At 40.4% G+C, this 21,004-nt stretch overlaps 1 protein-coding gene across 8 annotated transcripts in view; it reads right to left on the bottom strand.

Moving 5' to 3' along the window:
• Positions 1 to 1,554: 1,554 nt before the first annotated feature.
• The window catches only part of ANO1 (anoctamin 1), a 39,525-nt gene continuing 20,075 nt past the window's right edge, over positions 1,555 to 21,004 (bottom strand). For 3 of the 8 annotated variants that reach the window (XM_062494208.1, XM_062494214.1, XM_062494213.1), the window contains 15 exons: positions 20,724 to 20,884; positions 17,928 to 18,010; positions 16,306 to 16,317; positions 15,416 to 15,487; positions 12,246 to 12,320; positions 10,645 to 10,846; positions 10,076 to 10,187; positions 9,851 to 9,908; positions 9,662 to 9,762; positions 9,392 to 9,537; positions 8,257 to 8,409; positions 6,980 to 7,032; positions 5,217 to 5,401; positions 3,433 to 3,538; positions 1,555 to 2,439 (listed from right to left, as the gene is read on the bottom strand). In XM_062494208.1, the coding sequence (XP_062350192.1) occupies positions 2,179 to 2,439; positions 3,433 to 3,538; positions 5,217 to 5,401; positions 6,980 to 7,032; positions 8,257 to 8,409; positions 9,392 to 9,537; positions 9,662 to 9,762; positions 9,851 to 9,908; positions 10,076 to 10,187; positions 10,645 to 10,846; positions 12,246 to 12,320; positions 15,416 to 15,487; positions 16,306 to 16,317; positions 17,928 to 18,010; positions 20,724 to 20,884 (1,780 nt within the window). In that variant the 3' untranslated portion in view covers positions 1,555 to 2,178. Of the gene's footprint in view, positions 2,440 to 3,432; positions 3,539 to 5,216; positions 5,402 to 6,979; positions 7,033 to 8,256; positions 8,410 to 9,391; positions 9,538 to 9,661; positions 9,763 to 9,850; positions 9,909 to 10,075; positions 10,188 to 10,644; positions 10,847 to 12,245; positions 12,321 to 13,502; positions 13,581 to 15,415; positions 15,488 to 16,305; positions 16,318 to 17,927; positions 18,011 to 20,723; positions 20,885 to 21,004 lie in introns of all 8 variants that reach the window. The other 5 variants (XM_062494209.1, XM_062494210.1, XM_062494212.1 and 2 more) reach the window with 4 other exon arrangements.

The raw sequence follows: 21,004 nt of genomic DNA, 5'->3' as shown, positions 1-21,004 counted from the left end.
TTCCATTTCAAACAATTTACTGTACAAAAGAAAGTATAAGCAACTGTTACTATTCCATGATTTTAGCAAATAATGAAAAATCCAGATAAGTATGTGTTCAGGATATAGTTCCACCATTTACAGGAATGTCAGTATTAAGTTGGGAACACTTTCAGGTCAGTATTTACAGATTCAATCCCCTTCGAGGACAATCCCTAAGATTTCTCTTCAGAACAGGTAGTTTGGCTTTCTCCTGGACCTTCTGGGCTACCAAGGAATGAGAGGAAGAACAGGTTTTCAACAAAATGTGTGGGCAGAATTCTGCTTGATTCCTCCTCACTCCCAGTCCTATTGCAGTCAGTGGGCCTGATCTGGTAAACATTTATTACCAGGCATTACATTTTATGTGGGAATAAATCAGGCAGGATTTGGCCCTACAGCAACACACTATCGTAAGTTACAAATTTTAAAAATAGTGACATTCCTGCAAGTCAAAATACAACAGAAACAAGAGTTAACAAAATATAAGCCCTTTATTAATAAAAATCTTTGGTTGGATCAATATTTTAAATAAGCTTCAAGAATATTTGGTTAATACCATTTACTTTCTTCCACATAATTTCTCTTCTGGTACCTTCTTTGGACAGACTACAGAAAAATATCAAGTTTATCACATACTTTAAAACAAATAAATATATCAAAAGCTATATATAGCATTCTTTTTTAGAGTTCTAGCATTAATCTTTAAATTAGTTTGGCAAAGAAAAAAAGAAAAGAAAAAAGAAATAACTAACTTCTTTTGAAAACAGTTTGGTTTTGTAACAAACCATACAGTAGTTAGACTTTAAAGAAATCTTTCCTTTTTATTTGGTTTTTCAGTTTTATAATGCAAGTGCCATGGACAAGACAAAGCAATAAAAGAAATTAGGTTAATTGCACCAATATTATTTGGAAGTGCAGTTTATTGGTCGACAAAGCAAAACTAAAACGTATTATGCTTAAAAAGAGCTGTAATGATGGGATTTAACTAGTCATGGTAAGTAAGGATTTCAGACTTATACTTCAGAGAAAAGCTCCTTGTACAAAAGATAGAGGATTTTAAGACAAAAGAAAAGTTCTGTAACTGAAGGTCTGGTCCTGTAGCCCCAGTGCAGGCAAAGCTTCCACTGAAGACAGTAAGTGGGATGCATTTGGGATTTACTCCTCTGGCACAGCCCCTGGGAAGTGCCAGCCAGCAGCAGAAAGTCTGTGGGAAAAGCTGGGAAAAGCACTCCCTGCTCCTGCTCCAGAGGGCTACAGGGAAAAGCCTGGCTGGGACAGGGGTGTGCAGAAACAACAGGGAAAAGGGAATTTCCTCAGCAACAGCAGCGTCCGAGTGCTTGGCAGGGCAGGGAGAGTCACTGGAACTCTCCGTGTGCTCATTAACTCAGGGCATTAAACAAAATGCTCCACGACCACGGACCTGCTGGGAGGATGGATGTCTGGAATTGTGCTGCTGCTGCTGCTGCTGCCAAGAAAGCACTTCCCAGATTCCCTGTACTGATGTTTCTGGAGGCAGCAGTGCCCCAGGGAGGGTCTGGGGGACACAGCAGGCTGCCACAAGTGCCCCCCACACCTGTGGGACTCCAAAGCTCAGATCCACAGCTAAACCCAGCCTTGGGAAGCAAGTCAGCCTGGTAGGCTTTTTGGAGTACTAGGGAATACTGATTTTTCATACCATTTATCGAGTTACCTCATGGACTTTTGAACCTGGTTTTCCAAAAATAGTTCAAGTTAGCATTACTATTATTATTACTTTAAATTTACCTTTATTTCATTAGCTAATTGATAGGCTAAGATCAGATTCTCAGAGAATATGTCTAGCAAGATTGTCCTAAGTACCTGCATCTCTTAATGCACGCCAACGTCGATAGTGTTACCTAAGGATGAAATATAAAATCTCCCTGCATTACTGCTTGTGCAAAAGGAAAAAAAAAACCAAAAAAAAAAAAGAAAAAAAAAACCCAAACCAAAACCCCAACATTGTCAGAAATAGAACGTGGTCCTCCATGTTTGCAAGAAGGGCATTTCTCACAGAGATGGCAGCGAAATGGCAGCACATCCCTCGACTTGCACCGGGGTGTCCGTCACCGGAGTCCTGCCCTTGGCGCCATGGCTCTTGTCTCTGGAATGCCCCAACAGACTCAGCTCCCTCCTCTCCTAAACGTCCAGAGGATAGGAATGGCAGGAGGACAAGCTCCCACTGCGGCTCCTGGAGAGGCTGGGGCTGTGGTTGTTACAGTTTTCCCCTTTTCTCTTGTCCTTGTCTTTCCAGGTTTCCAGCATCTGCAGCTTCCCTTGCTCTTCCCGCATGAAGACCTCCACCATGAGAACTTTCTCCTTGTGAATCTGCTGACTAATGTCCTTGGGAATGTCTGGGATAATCCAGTCAACAAATTCACTCATGAACATGACCAAGTTCTGAAAATGAAGTTGTGAGAAAAGAGTCAGCGTGGTCAAATGAAAGAGTGGCTGCAGGGAAAGGAAAGGGACTGATTTTGGTTCACTTAGGAAGGAAAAATGAAGAGAGGACAATATTTGAGTTGGACTACTGGACCAAATTCCCCTGCTTTGTGCGTGCTAGAAGTAGAGAAATGCATCAGGCATAGACCTCTATGATTTATGTACTAACCCTGACACTGCAGCCACTTCGAAATCCAAAGGAATTTGCAATTGGTGAGTGGCTCGTGAGATTTACATCAGGGAGGCAGAAGCAAATACAAGAGTTAAAATGGCAAAAATTGGTAAAATACATTCCAATTAAATTTTTCTGATTGAAACTCCTTGATTCAAGGAAAGGGAGGTCGCTCCCAAAAAGATAATTTTCAATAAAAAACCCCGATAAATGTTTCTAAACAAGTTATTCAGATAAGGCAGACTTAAAACATTTGTGTCACAATAAGTAGCATCACTGTTGTGATTAAATGTCTTTTAAGGACAAATTACAAGATTTTGGCTTCTTATTCAGATGCAAATTAAACTTTAACTTAGAAAATTTTGAAAATCTCATTCTTGGCTAGCTCTAAAAATGATTTTGGATTAAATTTATGCTGCTTCAGTGAAATTGTTGATATCCTATAGGAGAAATTGGTGGGACCTAACTAGTATCACCCTTGTGCTTTGCTGGTCTTTAAGGTCATTAAGTTCTTCTGCATCAAACCAGTTCAGGGAATCCCTGGGGATGAATTTTTCCACTGAGGATATGCCAATGCCTGGGTGGGTGGGACAAAGAAGGTGATGAAGATGGGCAAATTTCTTTGGCTTTTCCATGAAACAACTGAGAAAGAAGATATTTCTTTCAATATAACTTATAATAACTTACAAGTTATTATATTATATACTAGTATGGTATAGTATAGTATATACTTATAGTAGCCCAATAACTTATTTCCAAGTGCCTGCAGTGTCACCTACCTGGAAAACTATCACAAATGCCAATCTTGCTGCTAGGACAGCCCAGAAATCCTTTGAAATGTCATATTTGTTTTCAGACCAGGGGGGTTCTCTATAATCTTTGTACCTGCAAAACAAGACTCAGTAAATCAGGGGTGGAATTCAGAAATGTTAGCACTGGAAGGTCTTATTAACAAACAATCAAACAAAAAATGGAATTGTCTAAAAGAAAGTTCACTGTATTAATCTCTTGGATACAAGACACAGCTGGAACTCTCCAATAGCCTTCAAGTTAGCCTCAAAATTAAAAGTTAATACATCTTAATACCCTCTGATTACTACAAATGATATCAATTTTGCATAGGACTGAGTAAAATATAGCTCAGGTGATTTATTTTAAGATAGGTAAAAAGGCAACATACATTTTTCAAACTAATTCTCAAGACCAAAATACTGATCTGAGGTTAATATAACATATTTAACACATGATTAGCAAAAGGTTGAAGCTAAATTTTGCCATGTGGAGAGAAGATAATTTTTCCTTAGCTCTGGCTTATGGAAAATCTATGTATTGATAAACAGGACCAAGAAAAATACATTAAATTCAAAACCACAGCATCCTGTCAATATTTTGAAAGAATTAGGGCTCTGCATTTTCAAATGATTTTAAAATCCTTGGGATATGGATGGGATTGGAAGAAGACAGAGGCTGGAAGTGAAAAGCAAATAAATCTGGCATTTTGCTTTTGGACCACAGTGCCAACACTTCCATTCTGTGCTGAAATATGTTTGCCAACCTTGCTTAACCTCTGCCCAGAGAGCAGCAGGAGGAAGCCAGGAGAAAGTAAAACCAAGTAAAGCTACTGCAAAGGCAGTTTGGGTTGGTTTTACTTTCATCTCGGAGTGAATTTTCTGTTTAGAGGAAATTTTACCATTTAACTTGCACTATTCTAATACATAAAGAATATAATATAAAATAATATGATTCAAAGGCAGGGTTTTTTACTTGGTCAGTTACTGTAATTTTTTTGGCATGTGTGTATCAAAGTCATCTTTGGTTTTTTTCTCCCCTGGAATACCTCTCCCTCTCCCTCTCCCTCTCCCTCTCCCTCTCCCTTTCCCTCTCCCTCTCCCTTTCCTTCTCCCTCTCCCTCTCTTTGTTGTCCCCCTTTCAGCTTTGCTGGTCTAAGTGCTTTCACTGTCAGATTTGGATTTGATCCCCAGTTCTAAGAATTCATTAGCTGAAATAGGTAACCACAGTTTTCTTTTAAACATTTCTTTTAAATGAGAAGAACAGATATTAAATGTCATAGGCATGCTAATTTCTCCTGTGTGATGACACTGTTAATAAGTCCTAAGTTCCAGTGCAGATAAGGATGCTACTGTTCTTATCAGGAATTGGGAACTGGACAAAAAAAGAGGTAGTGGTCATTATATCATGACATGACATCATTTTCTTCCCTTAAAGCATCATTGTTGTTCATTATTTGTTCATCACTGTTTATCATTATTTGTCTCCTTTCCTGGAAAAGGGAATCCATAATAATAAAAATCTTTGCATGGACAAGCACTGAATTTGACTAATGCTAATTTCCCAAAATAACCAATAAATCATGTTCAGGTCTGTGATTACTTAACATGTAAGCAAGATATTAAAGGCAATGGATCCACCTGATATAAAAGGCTAGCAAGATGCTAAAAAAGGTATTGAAAACACAAGGAACCTGCCCCAGGAATGTAAGAATTTGCCACACCCTTAGCCAGCTGTGAAAACACTTCTCACTAGTGATCAGTCAAGAGAGTACCTGCATATCTGAACCTCGTAGCCAAGATCCAAGGGGTCGTTGGGAGCTGTTCCTGCTTGGAAATCGCTGACATTAAAAGAGGATAGTGTATGGTTGACGAAGCCATGCATGGTGCCATTCTCACTGTACATGTACAGGTACACGAGGCGTGGAATGAAGTCGGATGTGAATGAGATCACAAATGCCTGAGCCACAAGAGTAAAGAGTGAGCGCAGTACCCAGGCAGAGCTTAACGTCATCACATCCTCAACCACGACTGCCCAGACAGCTCACACAGCTCAGGGAAGCCTGAGGGCCCTGAAAGTGGAGCATTCACTGGTCCAGCAAGGGATTGTTCACTGCCCACTCTCCCAAGGTGCATCGTATCCCCTGGATTAGTGCCACGCCAGCTGCGCTGTCTGCGTGGGTGACAACGTGAGCCCCCCAAAAATGGAGCAGCTGTACCCCCCAGCACCAGGGGAGAGCTACCACAGCTCTGTTTCCCTGTGCCCCCATCACAGCTTCTCCCTGGTGCCTTGCACAAGGTCCAGCTGATGGGTTTCCAGCTGCTTTTCCGTCCTGCAAACAACCCACGGCGGTTTGACTCTTCAAAGTCTCATTGTGTTGCAAAAGGACGTTAATTGTGTGTGGTTCTTAACTTCATCAGGATAAAAGGATGAGGAGACTGAGCCCAGTTTTATTTTTATGGTCACTAAAGTTGCATTTCATCTAGTTATTTAAAATTTTCTGAAAAGATCATGGAGAAAAGGCATGACAGCCAATTGGGCCGAGTCCCTCATGGCTTTAGCCTTCCTCACTTATCATCATTATGAAACATTGCCACTGGCATAAATCTCATGTACATGTGGAACAAGCACAGTACAAAATGTTTTACTTATTTTATGGTAAAGAGGAGCAGTGTACTGTTCAAAGAGGGAAAAACAACACTGAGTATTGATGAGGAGAGACTTCACAGAACAAAAGAGAAAAACAGTTAAATTATTTCCAAAGGAAAAGAGGAGAAATGGGAAAGACAGACTAAGGCAGCGTACCAAAAGAATGGGTTTGCCATAGCACAACAGAACCCTGGGGACAATATGAAGGGATTTCAAGTCTGGATAATGTAAAAAAACCTTAAGGGAGGCTGTGGCCATGTGGCCATGAGCCCTACAGAGCCCCTGCTTTGCTGCACTGCAAACACCTTGAATTTCAGCTGGCCTTTGTTTTTGTCTTTCCCCAGATGGGGTGCAAGGAGGATGATCACTGTGGATGTCTATTCATATAGAATAGTGCAGAAGTACATGCACCATGGCCTGCTAAATTTCTGTGAAATGTTGAAATAAACTTTTTTTACCCAGGATTTTCCAAGCTCTCTGAGTGGGGGTAATGCAGCTTTAGGGCAGATTTTCAATGGAGTGATTCTGCACTCTGAAGAGCTGAACTGATTCTCACCTTACCCAAAATAGCACTGAAATTAAAAAATACATCTCATCCTACTAATAGTATTTCAAAAGCAGCTGTGGTCATATTTGTTTGAAGGACAGAACTGTTTTATGAAAACATTCTGGAAAAAAGCAGCAGTGACAACTTACTATTTTATATTATTGCTACTGCTATCACAGCTTGAAAATAAATACAGCAACTCATCCTCAAATATTTCCAAAAATTTCTCAGTCATATACTTTCATTTGATTTAAGGGATTTTGTGCTGAAATAAAACTAATGGAGCAGAATGGAAAAGCCAGCCTATTGAATTCAAATCTAATCCATGCTGATTTACTTACATTTATGATGACAGCAAGCTTTCCAATACCTCTGAGGATATTATACCAGATTCCTAAGGAAGGAGACAAACATGTAAATGCTGTTCTAGTCCTTAACATAAGATAAATTAGATAAGTTAATCTTCAGTTAACAGTGTTAGGAGTATGTATGATTGTGATGAGCTATATAGTTTATATAGTTTAAATAGAAAAGTTATAGTTTATAAGTTTGAAGTTTATAGTTTAAATAGAAAAGGAACAAACTCTAAAAAATTTAACTAATGGCTTGTAAGCAAAAGGAGCCCTACTGTGTTTTGGCATCTATTGTTTTTAGGTTTTGAAGAATGGGATTGAACTGCAGTGAATTGCAATTTACACATTCTCAGAAACAAATAAAAAAAAAATCAAACCCTCACCACAATAAAAAAAAAAAAAAAAACAACATCACTCTCCCAGTCATCTCCACCAGCAACCTGAACCTGCAGCATCAAAATCAGGGAGCCACAAGTCACCCCCAAAGCAAAGTCATGGCAAAACACGAGTTTTTCAAGTCTAGGATGATCCTAGGGCACAAGAATGAGCCCAAGGAAAAACTCTGTCTGTACTGCAGTAGAATGAACATAGAGTTAAATAACAGATAAACTTCTCTGCTCTTGCTGCTTGGGTCTGTAACAAGGACAATTCTTTTATTTCTGATTTTTTTTTTTAATGAGTTTTTGAGTCATAAGTAACCACCATTTGCTCCCTCATTACAAACACCAGCAGATGTGATCCCCCTGTAAGGGCAGGACTGGGCTCTTGTCCCCACACAGCCACAGAGCCCAGTTCCAGCTCCATCCACCGCAGTTCTCACCCTCCTGATGTTCCTGCTGGGCAGGGACAAAGGGATACATTTACCCACGGACTTTTGAGTCTCCTCTCATTCTCCTCAAAGGTACATCTGAGGCAGTGCAAAGTTATTAAATGTGGAAATTTTTTGCTTCTTCACGAAAACTGCATTGCCAGGAAGGGCTGTTGATGTCAGAACCATGTGAGTATTTTGCTATTGCATTGATCATTTTGATTTAAAAAGTGATAATACTTACTTAATGAAATATTCATGTGAATTTAAAGCTTTGGTCTTCCTATTTTAAAGGGAAAGCTTTGATAAATTATGACAATTCACAGGTAAGCCACAGCTGAATGTTTTGACTTTTCCTATAAATATCTCCCTGTTGTTGAAACTAGCTCAGCATAATAATATCCTACCATCAATCCAGGAATAAACAAACAGGGATACAATAACAATATCCACTTACCTATATCCTTTGCTCTCACTGCTACCGGTCTCCTCAGCTCAGTAACAAATTTTTTGGCATCCAGACGGATTTCAATGATGTTGTTCAATAAAGCAAATAAAGGTGCCAGAGGGAAGGAGGCAACAAACAAAGTTACAAACCCAAACTGGATAACTGGAAAGAAAAAGAAAACATTTCAGTGCCTATTGCATTTCAGGCAATAGTAACCAGAAGGATGGGGCAGCTCCTAAAATAATTCTCCCATGGGTAAAGCTGGCACAGGAGTCACCTGAAGGAGTGGGATTATGGCAGTGACCGTGTTGGCTCTATCTAAACTTGCCATGCTCCACCTGGCAGGTTTTTGGCCCTCACCAATCCCACTGGAAGCTTTGGAAAGGACATGGCTGATTCCGGCCTCTGCCAGGAATAATTTGCTTCCTATAATCTGGGATCGTATTTGCTTTTTTGCATGGATGTCGTGCTCATCCTGGTACTGCCAGTGCCCATCTTTCTCCTGTTACTTCCAAATGCTGATCTCAGTAACCACATCTTTTCTTATTTTTAGGAACTGGCAGCATGGCCTTGTGATTTGTACCACTGAACTCCCATCTGCTTCAAGTACTCTGAACATCAAGGTCACCAGATATTCTAATTTGTCTTACTCAACATAAGATATTACTTGAAAAAAAAAAATTCTGTGTGCTCTGTCAAGTACAACCAGGTCTACAGACTCACACTGGTCTCAGAAGATTTAGTTCAGATATCCGATAAAAGACTCTGGTGTGGAAATGATAAAATCTGAACGAACTTATTTCCAGTGAAGGGTTCAACTGATGGTAAAATATGCCTCACAATCTCAAGTGGATGCCACTTCATCCTTTGCATTTGAAACTTGACAGTGATGTGTTACATGGCTTGAAAGAAAATGTCTAAAATATCACTCCAAAGTAAGGGCTTGCAAACAGCAGAGAGCACAATTCAGCCTTCCAGCAGCCAGGGATGGCTGAAACACGCTCCAGTCCAAGACTGCACACATTAATAATTTAGTTATCTCATATCCACTGTCTGCTGAATGTACAGTTCAAAAAGCTCAGCTCTCCATCCCAATTAGTCACAATAATTACGGTTTGAAATGCCTTCTTTCCACCTCACTCACTCATTTCCATGTACTCAGGGGTGAGTCCAGCAAAGGGCTCCAGGTTGTAGTCCACTTCATAGCGCTGCTTTTTCTTCATGTGCTCTTCATGGTCTAGAGAACGCCGACGCTTTAATTTCAAGTATCGTATAAACTTCTTCATTTTTCTGAGGGAAATGGGGGACAATTTGCTGAGCACTCCATTCTGCTCACTCAGTGCTCATTTCTCAGTTATTTTACATTACCAGGCACAATAGTTATAAAAAAGAAGGCTCAGAAGTTGCTACTTACGGGATGCCAATCTCAAACAAATTGTTCTGGATCAGCTGCTTGCCCAGCATGATTATACTGAGCTGGATACACAACTCCATTAGGCAACCTCCTGGGGCACACTGGGGTGGACAGAGGAGAGGTCAATCAGAACATCTCCACCACCCCATCCATCCAACACGAACCCAAACAGGATAGAAATTCAATTACCTCTTCCATTCGGAAGGAATGGAAAATGTAGACGTAGTCACCCGGACGTCCGACAAATCTAGGGCACAATGGTTAGAGTCAAAAACATCAGATGGATTTTATGCTTTCAATATTTGATTCCTAAAGTAATTTACGTCATACTCCATGCCTCTGAGCAGGACCACCTAATGTTTAGTCCTGAAAAGGCCACCAACATGAAACCCAAAAGGCCCTTTCATCACTCACCGGCCTTTGAAGAAAGCCACGTAGAAAATGGGGGTGTAGGCATTGACAAATTTCAGCAGGAAAGCCTTGAAAATCAGCCGCTCCTCAAAGTTCTTGTCGGTCTTTGGCACCTCTGGAACCAATGGGACATGGATGAGAAACGTTAAGGAATTGTCCTACCTGGAAACATTTCAAGATCTTACAAATGCGGGTTTTAGAGAACATCAGCCACCTTTTAAACAAGGGGATATATACGTATAGTGCTACATACATGTATAAGAAAGCAGTACGGCTGCACTGAGGTCAGTGGTCAGTCTGCTGAGGATCCCACTAGTCAGACACATTACAACAGCAATTCCAGTTTTGTTCCACACCTGCCTGACCCTCATGACCATAATTTGTTGACCCTCATGACAATCATTTGTAGATGGGCGAAAACTTAACCTGAAAAGATTTCTGGACCTTTCGTTACTGACAATTTTTGGAAACAATTAAGAAAAAAAAATAGTTCCACAGTGGAATTTTAGCCACAAATGTGCCTGGCCTTGGCTTTGCTCCCGAGCCCCGGTGATCTGGGCGTTCCAACGCACCGATCTGCGTGAGCCACCTGGCGATGCAGCCGTACACCTCGTCCAGGATGATGATGACCACCAGGTTGATGATGACGGCGGTGGCGGTGACGGTGACGCGGACGCTGGAGCGCCCCGAGGGCGTGGAGCTGATGGCCAGGGCAGCGGCCGTGGAGATCCTGTAGATGATCACTCCGAACACTATGGCGAACGTCAGCCCAACCTGTGAGGGAGAACAGCCCAAAACCTTACCACAGACTTACCTTTAAACATTTTGTTTGGGAATTAAATAACTTTAAAAATGGGGCCTCTGGGTACCACTGAGTACTGCATTAAGGCTTTGATGAACTGTGGGAAAGGAGCCTCTTTCACTGCTTGAAAACCGCATGAAAAAGAACGACGCCATGATGCCACAATCGCCGGCAAAAGGCATTTTTGTTTAAAAGCATCTAAATGTAAACTCCATGCTTAGCTTAATATTAAAAAATACTACACATTACTAATAAATAAATAAATTCTAAAATACTATATATTGCTAATGAATATAAATAATAATTGTAATTTAGATAAATACTGATGTTAAAAGCATTAATGGGTTTGCTTTCAGGCCTGACACCCAGCAGCATATACACATGATATTTCCTCTGTGGTAAACAAAAAAGCCCAAATTTGAAACAAATAGGAGTATTTCAGCTTCACTCTGCACACCAGCCTCCAAATCCCTTACTCAGGAGTGCCATGCTCTCATAATCACAAACTGAAATTAAATCTGATTAAATCAACACACTTCCTGGCACACTAAAATCCCTCTCAATTTTTCATTGCTTAGATAAAGGAATGATTTAAAAACATGATTCTCAAAAGGTATTGATTCTTCAGCTGAGCATATGAGATTTGCTACATTTCTGTTCTCTGAAAGTATAAATATTTTAAAAATCCCAACCAGAAACCAAAATTCCTACCCCAGAAAAGTAAATCAATTGACTTAAGTCTGGGGATTTTACCTTTGGAAAGGGTTTAAACTTTTTTTTATAAATATATCTGCCAGTCTGTTCCATAACTTGAATTATTATTATTTTCGTCAGTATTTGTTTTAAATGCTGATGCTTTATCAGCAAATGGAAGAAGGCTGTTCTCATCATTATTTTACCTTTCCCTTGAATTAAGTGCTCTGTTTGCAATTCTTCTGTTAGATGGTATAGCTCCAAATTTGACTGATTTATTAAAAATCATTGCAATTATGATTGCAACTGGCAATGTAATTTCTTTCCTAAAGTTTGATTATAAAAATGATGTTGGTCTCTACTTCCTGATTGCTTTCTGAGAGGGCTCACTGTACTTTTTAAGATTCATCCCATCAGTGTTGTGGGAATTTCCATTTCTGTGCCCTCATTTTCCCCTACCCTATTTTAGTATTCTTTTCTCATTATTGGAAAGAGACAGCAAAGTAGAAATTCAAGCTCTTGAAAAGATTTTAGATCATAAACCAATAAAATCCTTGATTTTTTTTTGCTGGGAAAAAATCAATTTTGAACCACATCCACTTGATAAAGTTCCTATCACTTCTCTTCCATACAATGACTCAGTAACAAAAATTTCAGCTTTTGCCAGGTGATGCTTACCATGAAGATGATGCCAACAAAATTGGTTAAATAGGCTGGAAAACGGTCCTTCCATGTCAGCTTCTCTTTATCCGTCTAAATTTATTTTTTTTGGGGGGGAAAAAAAAGGGTTCATTTAATAAAGGAGGAGTGTGTGATTCTGCACGTGTGATGAAAACAGACAGGGGGAAGGAAAGGCTGGCAAAACCACAACCAGTTGGAAGATGCAGACACAGTGTTTACAGTCACAATTCCACACAGGCAAATTGTTTACTCCGTATCCAGGTTCAGACTGGTCAAGTGCCTGTGCTGGGAGTATAAATAAACCACATTTTTCTGTGTACTTTTTTGAAGGAAACATGCAAATAGGCTGTCATAAACCATGAAGTAAGGTCTCTCTTGCTGTTAAATATTTTCTTTTGCTTTCCCTAGAAAAATCCCCCTCCTTTCTCTCCCTCTCCACGGTTAATATTTGCAGCTCTGCTGTTGCAGCACTGGCTCCAGTGAAATACAGATTTAAGTATTAAATTAATTGAGGCTACAGAATAGCTCCAAGGTGAATGCTCAGTCGACAGGGAAATGGTTATACTTGAAACCCGTGTGTGGTTATACTTTAAATTTCTTTGATATGAGTTATTTTTAATTTTACCTGGCTATTCCCATGGTAAACAGTGGACTACACTAATAGGAATTATAGACAGGGGGCTGGAATGAGGTGATCTGTAAGGTTCCTTCCAACCCAAACAATTTTGTTATTTTCCATATAAAAACTCTGTATATTCTCTGAATTCCCTCAATCCAGTCAATCAGCCACGGCCTGAATTTTGGCTACAGAATATTCATTTAGAAGAGCATTGCTCCTCTGGAGTCCTTCACAAACTTGGATGCCTGGAATTGTTTAGAAACACCAGAAAATCAACAGCAAAAAGAACATCATAGAGGATGATGCACACGTTGTAATGAACATAAAAATATTGCTCAAATTCTAATTTTATGACATGCACGTTGACTCAGGGAAGTGCAAGAGCTCTTTCAATGCATGCTCTTCTGCAGAACTTAACAACCAGGATGGGAAATCTGAGATTAGCCATGCAGTGCCATTCCCAACTCATAGACCAGCGTCCCAAAAAGTGCTGAAGGAATGGGGGGAGGAAGGGGAAGAAACCCAGAACTGAATGTGAATATTAAACAAAGGTTCAACAGCCAAAAACAAATTGATTTGTGTCTTCCATAATTACTCATAATTTGAGTTTCTTCATAAGTTTGAATAAAAAGAACCAATTTCACCCCAGCCATGACTGTCTTAACTCTTTGTCTCCATTTGTTTGCTGTCTCTTCTGGAAAATATCCGTGCTTCTGATGGCAGTCAAAGGAAACAGAAAAGGGTCGGGCAATATGGCATTACAAAGCACTGCTCAATTAATTCCATTAATTAATTCCATATTCTCTACTGACACAGCACTTTAGCACAAGTGAATGCTCTGTTAGTTTGCTTAAGGCTTTGTGTTTCAGCTTTAAGTTAATAAAATAAAACAGCAACAAAAGAGAAGGCAATCCTGCAAAGGATATTCCCTTTTTAATACAGGATTGTGCTCTGCTTTCATCTTTATGAGGTGCGAAGAATGTCCAATTTTTTTTCCTTTAGTTTTTTTTTAAATTACACTTTTGAAAAAGCTGTAAGAAATTTTGGTGTAGCTTTAGGTATTTTTTTCTTTAAGAAGGTTTCCAAGTCTTACAACTATTGAATTTGAACTTCACCCCACTAGATCCCAAGGAGCGATAACCACCAAGTCCTTCAGCAAAAACCTCTTTTTCTCACGTTTCCCAAATTAGTAACATCCAAATTGAACACAGCCCAAAAACTTATAAATAGTCTGGTTAAAAAAATAAAAATCCTTTCTTAATTGCTCAACTTTCATTCTCCAATATTAGAGAGCCACCATTCTGTAATTGTCTGATTAGTCTCACATTTGAGACCTGAATTCTGATTATACTCAAAAGTACAGCAATTTACAGGTTTTTAGCAGAATACAGTAATAAAGACTGTATCCAAAATCATTTACCCAGCCTATCATAATGCAGCAACCCAAATTGTTTCTCTTCTGCAAGGGATTTAAAAAGGGATTAGTTTATGGCTCTGAACCACTTACAGCATCCTATAGATTAATGGGAACACACCACCAGCAGCTCTGTAGCACTTTTTAAGAGGGGCCAAGTGGTACTCCTGTATAAATTTACTTTAACACTCATCTATATGTGCTGCCCCTAAAGAGTGTAAATGTTATTGCAGTTGTATTTTCATAAGGTTGTCATAAAATCCCAATTTAGGGAACAGTTCCACGTTGTGGTGCCACTGGCAGCAGACACAAGAGAGGAAATTCTGCCAGATTTTATGCTGGAGTTTTTCCTTCTCTCATTAAAACCACAGCATGCAAATGGCTCACTTCTTGCAGTGAAGGGGGAATAACCTCAGGTAGGGTGGGGGCATCAGTGTGCAAGGGAGAAAAGGAGCTTTTCCAAATCTTTCTGCTGCTGACAGGAAAGGAATTCCAGCTCCAGTAAAGGGCAGGGAAGCTGCTTGTAGGGATTGCACCCTCCCTTGACAAGAGGCAGGTGCTCCTGAGGTGACTGGCAGCACCTTTCTCACAGTGATGTAAAGAGCAAGTTCAGAGCATAGGTGAGCACTGCCTCGTTCAGCTGGATAAAGGGGGAAGCTGTGTTTTCAAAAGGCACAAAATTATTGCCAAAGCTGAAATTCAGCATGGAAATGGGAGTTAGTACTCTTCATTAATATTTTTATTTGCAGAGAAAGTCCAGCAAGACAGAACTTCTCCTGAGAGGCTTTAGGTACTTTTACTGCACAGAACAGGATGGTTTGTTACAGTTCTCTGAAACTTGATTTATTACCGTTTTCTCAAACTTGATTTATTAGCATTAGAGCAGCACCTCTTTGATGAGGCTCAATTAGTTTCCCTGAGCCACACTCCTCAATCTAATTAGTAAAGGCATTTCTAGATTTGATCAAGTCTTGTGCCTGGCAGACCCTGAACATCTCATGTATGGATGAAGACACCTGGAATTTAAACACAGTGAGCATTGATTACTTTTTACCTATTTCTTACTCTTGGGTCACTGCCTGCTGTAACAAACTTCCTTTTCATAAGTGAAACAAATGAATATTTTTACCATACCTCTTTATGTTTGTGTTCTTTTCTCAATGATTTTTCTAAAACTTTCGCTTCATATTCTGCTCTTGGATGATCCTATGAAAGAAGTAATATTTAATTAAAAAGCAACATTACTTTTTTTTTTCTCTATCAGCTACAGGTTAACTCTCTGCAGGTCGATTTCCTGATAATTTCTGAGTTTTCAAACTGAATTCCAATTCACTTGGTATGTCATTCATATCAATTGATAGATGACTATAATTAAAAAAATGTTAACTCCTGTGTCTAAAGGAGCAACTTCAGAATGATTTGGACAGCAATGTGCACTGCTGTGTAGATTAAATTTAATATATGAGATATGCAGTACAACCTGCAGACAGCATAGCTCATGATGCTTGGATTTAAGTTACCTCTATTTTTAATACAAGTTAAATGTCATTAACTAATTTCAGTGGTCCTCAGCCCATGAGAGGATTAATTTTCTGCTGTAAGTATGCAAAATACTTGGCTTTGGGATCCCATAAAATTGTCATTCGGGGTGTTCCCCTAAATCTGTCCTGGACAGCATCCACAGATTCTCCATCTGCACTGCAGTAGAAGGTGCAGGAAACACTTGGAAGTAAGAGACAGCCAAAAGATTGAGGAAAATTCATGGATTCAGAATTCCCGATAATTATGCATTTATAAAAGAGTCAGAATTCAAAATTATGCATTGGATGGGAAAGAGAACGGAGCTGAAAAATGTCTGAACAAGTAGAGAGGGGAAAGGTGTAAAGGCAAAGCAATCAGTGGGAGTTCCAAAGAAAATCTGATGCTCAAAAAAGGAGAAATGGAGATCAAAAGATGGCATTCATCAGTAGACATGGAATAAAAAAGGTAGGAGCGATTTAAAAAAAAAAAAAAGTTTTCCAAACCTTGACTGCCTCCTTCAGGAAACCAGAAAAAACCACGAAAAACAAGAAAAAAACAACAAAAAAACAAAAAATAAACAAAAATTTGATTACTGAACTGTTGCAGGTCATATTGTATTTATATATTAAAAGTTACATAAAACAAACATAGGTACAGCCAATGGTTAGACACTACCATTCTATTAAGATTCTATATTAATTAACATTACTGCAAGTATTGTGTGAACCAGGCATCCCAAAAAAAACCACCAGAAAATGAGATACTTTGTGCTTTAGTATTTGCCTCGAAACCCCGACTGTTCCCCCAAATCAGCAACAGGAGAATCTTAAATTCTGTGCTACACCCACAACTGTATTATTTATCACTGGCCACTAAAACCACAGAATAAAATACAGGGAATTGGCAGCTGCTGGCTTGGCTGTGCAGAGCTCTGAACTCAGCCATGAAGCAGACATTGGAAAGATACACTTAATCCTCTCCACTTCCACGGGTGCTAACAAGTTACCAAAAATAAAGAAGCATATAGTGTCCAGGAAATAAATCCCTATATCTCCCCCAGTAAATAGGTACGGACCAGCACAGAGGCTGCTGGCACAGGGCACCTAAATATTATGGAGGAGATCAATGTCTGAAGGGGAGATAATTCCAGCAAAAATTATCCAGAGATAATTCCAGCCCCCTCTGGGGGCGAGGGGAGCCATGGCTGTGCCAGGCTCAGGGAGCTGCAGGGCGCAGAGCCCAGGGAGGGATGCTGAGCTCTGTGTTCCACGGCAGCACAGTTTGTTGTGTATCTATTTAGGACATCTAGTGACATGACAAGAGAGGTCATACTTCTTTTAATAAAAACACCAGGGCAAGGCTGGGGGCTGGGACTGTGCCCTGCCCCGGGAAGGTGTCTCCTTTATTTTCTGTAAAGTGGCAAAATCGAAACCAAAAAGGTGGGAAACAGTTTCTCAGCTGACTGAGGATTTTCTCTCCTTTCCTTTTAAAACTTCATACAGATTTGGCCCTTTTCTCCTTTATGCTCTTCAGCAGATTTAGTATAAACCTGGCCAGGGATTTTGCTTTCTTTTTAGCCACTGCAAAAAACTCCACCACCTCCACACCGTGTCCCTCCCCATGCCTCAAGCCCACATGTCTGGCAATGCTTTCTGAGGTATTTTCCAAGTCAGGGCTTGATCTTGCATCATTAAAGTTAATAGGAATTTTTTCAGTGCTTTTTTTACAGCGCTGTAACTTTATCAGCTTCAATGCACTCATTTCTGATTTACAGCAGTGTGTGATGAATGAGCTCCTTGGCTCTTGGCACCCTGACTTCAGCCCAGCAGAAGGACTGAGCTGTATATTCCATGCCTACACTGCTAGGTGTGACCCCACTACACGCTTCAAAAAAAAAAAAGAAAAAAAGAAAAAAAAAAATCACATTTTGTGGCTATACAATTACATCCCCATGGCAACAGGACCAGACTAGTCATTCCCTTGCTACAAAAACCTCAAATGGTTCATGTATAGGGATTTTCCTTCCTCCTATAGGATGGAACCCTCCCAGGAACATGAGGCAGAGTCTGTAAGGTCAGGGCAACAGCAGGGTGGAAGGCAAAGAGTCAGAACTGAAGGGACAAACCTCCTCCTCTTCAAACCCAGTCAGGTCCCACCTGTAGTTGAGGCGCATCTGTTTTCTCTTCCAGTGCTCCATAAAGGTGGCAGCTGAAACAACAGTTTAGCACATAACACAGGTTACCACATCACTTCATTTCTGTTTTCTTTTATTCAGCAGTCAGGTCTGGCTGGGAAACATTTATCTGCCAGGAGCTAAACGTTTTATCCAGGTGAGCTGGAAAAAAGGGCATTTGTGTCATGTAGGAAGATGCCTGCAATTTTTAAGGGGTGTAAGAAAACCAGCCAAACTTATTTAAATACTTGTACGCCTGACTAATGATACTGTTGATCTTCAACTGCATATTGTTTCATCTGTGAGTCCAAAAAACCTGAATCTTGTCTGTACAAAATAAGAATAATTTCACTTGTACTGATAGCAGAGTTATTCCCTCAAAGATATCAAGATAAAACATTTTTATATCATTATTATTGCATCCACCTAGTGGTCACAATAGTGTGGTTGGCTCTAATCATATCCAAATCCAAGCACTCTTGTGAAAGCTGCATGTGGGCATGTGTGAAAGAGGAAGCCTTTAAGAGTTTTAATCATTAAAAACCCAGCCATTTTCTTTTTGACGGAGAAGACTCAGAGAAAAAAACCCCTTGTTAAAGCCATTCTTGAGTCCCCATGAATGATCCCAGTCCGTATCAGTCTATCTGCCCCTGAGACTGAGCAGTTCTCAGAGGACATATTTAGATGCTGGGAATACACCAGTGTTGTATAATAAATAAGTGATTATGAAAGAGGCAAGTCTACCAAGAAATGGTGTTCCCAGGGGAGCTTCCCACAGTGAGTATTAACAGATGTGCTCAGAAATGTTCGTATCCAGAAAAAACAGAGGCAGGGAGAGGGTAACAAAGTTGAACAGAGAGGAAAGGACACCCTCTTGGCTGGAGCCAGGCTGGGGCCATGACATCCATTCGCTTTCCAAGCGAAACTCATGTGGAAAAGCCACAGCTGAGCCCCTTCACAAGCCACAGGCTTCCTGTGAACAGGGTGGCCAGAGCTGTGTCTTGAGAGAGTCCCTGTCTCAAGGTCCTTAATTCCTCAAGGAATTGCCTCTCCTCTCCTCTCCTCTCCTCTCCTCTCCTCTCCTCTCCTCTCCTCTCCTCTCCTCTCCTCTCCTCTCCTCTCCTCTCCTCTCCTCTCCTCTCCTCTCCTCTCCTCTCCTCTCCTCTCCTCTCCTCTCCGAACAAGATGCTGCTGGAAATCTTCCTGTGGCACTGATTTACAGCAGGGCAAAAGGAGATGAAGTGTCTGGAATGCTGGGCTGTTTTGGGAGCCCTGGGGGAAGGTGCCAGGGAGCTGCATCCCTGCTCTGCCATGAACACCTGCACTTTCCTGTTTCAACTGTACGTGAATTTAACAACACTAACTCAAAACTATGTGGAGAAAGTTCTTAGATTTCCAATTGAAAAAGACCTTTTTGAAACTAAGTTTCATATGTTTCATTTTGTTTTATATGGTATTGTACCACAATAAAATTTAATGTTGACTCCAAAGAGCCTGAAGAGTTTGACATCCCACTTTAAAACCCTCTCAGATTTTGGGCAGGGCCCTGAACCTGGCTTCTGCCAATCTGCCTTTGCACAAGGGTGTAAAAAAAATGGATGAAGTGACCCATAGTTGCTTGCTGTGGAAAGGGAGGCAAACTTTTTCTTTTTGGACAAGAGGATAACATGCCAAGATCCATGTGGGCTCAGAATAATGGTGAATGAGGGAAACCAAAGCTGACACTTGACTTTCCTTGTGGTACTTGATAATAAGCTCTCAGTGCTGCATTGAAAACAATGTTATCCCAAGCACAGACCCTGGCCAAAAGTTAGAATTACTATGTTAAATATTACTTAAATCAGTTCAGAGGAATGGTAATGTACAAACAGTTCCCTATGTACTGGAAGAGCTAAAAACTCAGGGTGTATTATTAGGATGAAATATAATCCAGAACAGATCTGTCACTTGAGAACGAGGTGTGCAGGAAGGCTTGTGCTGCTCTCACTGCTGCTGGGAACATGTGGCCATCAAAGATCTTCTCCCCCAGAGCCCATTCCTGGAGCAAGAGGGCTCCCCATCCCTCCCCCAGTTGAGATGGAAGAAGCCCTCCATAACCATTCCTGAAGACATCCTCACAAAGATTTCATGAGAGGGTTCATATTTTGACCCAAGTGCTAGAGACATGCCCAGAAAGGGCTCAAAGCATGAGGGCAGCATCAAGAGCAGGAAAAATCCCTCTCCACCACTGTTCCCTCTTCCCAGACTCCTTGCATGATGTCTGCCTGCTGATAAACCTAATTGCATCTCGGAGCACACTCAGGAATCAATGTTGGTTTGTCCTGAAGACACTAAAGGCCATTACACTTCCCCCAGAGCCCTCCCCTCAACCCCAGACTACATTAATACATTTCTTCTGTAATGTTCTAAAGTGGAAGCTGGCTCTGCAGAGAGATTTTTTTTTTTTTTTTTTGGCAAGCTGTTCAATCCCGTTAATGAAATTTTGACATACCACGCAGCAGTTTTATGACAGATGCTTAACGATTTTATTTGCTATTCAGCTTGAGCAACTTTTTGAATTTTAGCCTCCAGTCCAGAATATAAATTCGAGTGTGACAGTTTCATGGGAAAGAAAAAAAAAAAAAAAAAGGAAGAAGAAAAAAAGGGAGAAGTTCTTTATATCATTAACTGCCTGCTTTATCTCCTCTGTTTCTTCCTGTTGTATTTTCAATAATTACAAGCTTAGCATCAAGGCATAGATCTTCTTACCCCAGAGAGCCATGAAGACTGAGAAGAAGACAGTGGCAGGGTTATCAAACAGATGACTCGCACGGGCAGTGGCACAGGCAGAGCTCATCTTCCAGTAACTGCACGTTTTGTCACACAAGGGACACATGGTGATGTTGTTTCTCTGGTCACACATCTCCATACTGCAGCAAAGCCACAAGAGAAGGGAAAAGCATGGTCAGGATGGCTCCAGCTTTGTGCTCTGGTGATCTTATCTCCTCTGGACAGCAGCTATTTCTGTAGGATCTTTGGATATGATCCTA

Source organism: Cinclus cinclus, chromosome 6 (genome assembly GCF_963662255.1).
Source record: "Cinclus cinclus chromosome 6, bCinCin1.1, whole genome shotgun sequence".
Lineage (NCBI taxonomy): Eukaryota > Metazoa > Chordata > Aves > Passeriformes > Cinclidae > Cinclus > Cinclus cinclus.
The sequence above is the reverse complement of the archived record's forward strand: the minus strand, read 5'-3'. Positions and strand labels throughout refer to the sequence as shown.